Source organism: Mandrillus leucophaeus, unplaced genomic scaffold (assembly GCF_000951045.1).
Source record: "Mandrillus leucophaeus isolate KB7577 unplaced genomic scaffold, Mleu.le_1.0 Scaffold347, whole genome shotgun sequence".
NCBI lineage: Eukaryota > Metazoa > Chordata > Mammalia > Primates > Cercopithecidae > Mandrillus > Mandrillus leucophaeus.
Genome location: NW_012103665.1, coordinates 492,843 through 494,718, shown reverse-complemented (window position 1 = coordinate 494,718; position 1,876 = coordinate 492,843). Strand labels below are relative to the sequence as shown.

Below are 1,876 nucleotides of genomic sequence, written 5' to 3'. Positions count from 1 at the left end.
GCGCCTGTAGTCCCAGCTACTTGGGAGGCTGAGGCAGAAGAATCACTTGAACCAGGAGGTGGAGGTTGCAGTGAGCCAAGATCATGTCACTGCATTCCAGCCTGGGTGACAGAGCGAGACTCCGTCTCAAAAAAAAAAATCAGACGGGCCTGGTGGCGTGCAGCTGTAAGCCCAACTATTTGGGAGGCTGAGGTATGAGAATCCCTTGAACCTGGGAAGCAGAGGTTGCAGTGAGCCAAGATTGTGCCACCGCACTTTAGCCTGGGCAACACAGCAAGACTTTGTCTGAAAAAAAAAAAGAATATTCTCTTGATAACTGTCTCTGTTTAGTATACATGCTAAAGGAAGAGAAAGAAATCATGACTTGTCTATCAATAGCAGCTGGTTATATAAATGATGGCAAATCCATCAAAGGACTAACATGCAGCTAAGGTAAAAGATGGGACAGCTCCGTATGTGACTCATTCTATTTGAATTATGGCATATTTACATATTACATTTTTAAAACTTTCAATGTCAAAGAAAGCAAAGAAAGAAGAAAAAATGTTAGGAGTAAACACTAATTCAGATGTAAATACTATGGTGCTAACTGAACATGCGTCAGCTCAATTTTGAGTCTCTACAAATCAGTCTAAATATGCTGGGCAGACACCAAAAAGATCAGCAGTAAAATTACTTATTAGTCCTCCACCTCCAGAAATGGTTTTTGCCTTTGCATTACCTGTGCCTTATTACTGCAACACAGAGTCATATTTGATAGCTTAAAGAAGAGACATCACCACTTAAAAGTTGCTTCATATATTTCCTGGTCAGATTTGACCAAAGAGGATGCTATTGCCATGAGACAAAATAAATAAATAAATTTGTTCTATTATAATGGGAAGCTGACTCTGAAGACTACAGATATCTACACAAATGTTTTAACTTCAAATAGGTTTTGTTATTTCACACTTGCAGTCTAAATTAGACTATAGTTCTTTTCACCTCCATTGTTTTCCCCAGAAATACTACATTTCCATTGAACACAAAAGATTCCATAAAGAAAGGACTACAGAAATTTCTAGATCAATGAAGTATCAGATAGGTAATAAGAGGTATTATCAAGATATCCCAGCGAAAAACAGGTCATGAATAGTATTTCTAATTTAGAAAAGTTAGATTATTTCCAACTTAATAATCATATTTCAATTATAACTTTCATAGCGCTTTAGCTCCTATAGTAAGTAATCTTACCTTTTCTTTATGTAATCATATTAGGAGCTTTAAAATAAATTTTAAGCCTGAGCAAGAAGCTCAACTTTACAATTTTTTCAATGTTCAGATTAAATAAACATAAGGATATTTTAAATGTTTTAAGGAATAGCGGTAGTTTAAATAAAAAGAATTTTCCATCTAAACTATTAATTCTAAAAGGAATATATGCTAAGGTATTCAGTTGCCTCGCTTTTGGCAAAAATTAAATCAGATGCCCTCACCTCATTTTTCCTTTCGAAGTGATATCCACTCGAACGGGATCAAATCTGTAAGCTGGAGATACAACTTCCACTACATAAGATCCAGAAGGTATATCATGAACCACAAAACTCCCATCTGTCCTGGAAAAATAAAAATCATGTTTAGAAAAACAGCTTAGTCTTTTCTTATTTGCTAATTCCCAAATCAACTCTCCTGAAAAATGACATTAAAAGCGACTGGCAAACAAACAAAACCTTGGCAAAAGTTGTCCTGTGCTTCAGTTTCTTTTCTTTTTTCTTTGGAGACAGAATTTCTATGCGACACTCAGGGTAGAGTGCAATGGCATGATCTCAGCTCACTGCAACCTCCACCTCCTGGGTTCAAGTGATTCTCCTGCCTCAGCCTCCTAAGTAGCTGGGAT

The 1,876-nt window shown here is 36.6% G+C and overlaps 1 protein-coding gene across 2 annotated transcripts in view; it reads right to left on the bottom strand.

Moving 5' to 3' along the window:
* The window catches only part of EMC7 (ER membrane protein complex subunit 7), a 38,691-nt gene that overhangs the window by 13,327 nt on the left and 23,488 nt on the right, over positions 1-1,876 (bottom strand). The window contains exon 2 of one of the 2 annotated variants that reach the window (XM_011989108.1): positions 1,476-1,595. The exons of the other annotated variant lie outside the window; for it this stretch is intronic. Within the exon in view, the coding sequence (XP_011844498.1) occupies positions 1,476-1,595 (120 nt within the window). The remainder of the gene's footprint in view (positions 1-1,475; positions 1,596-1,876) is intronic. 2 annotated transcript variants of the gene reach the window in all.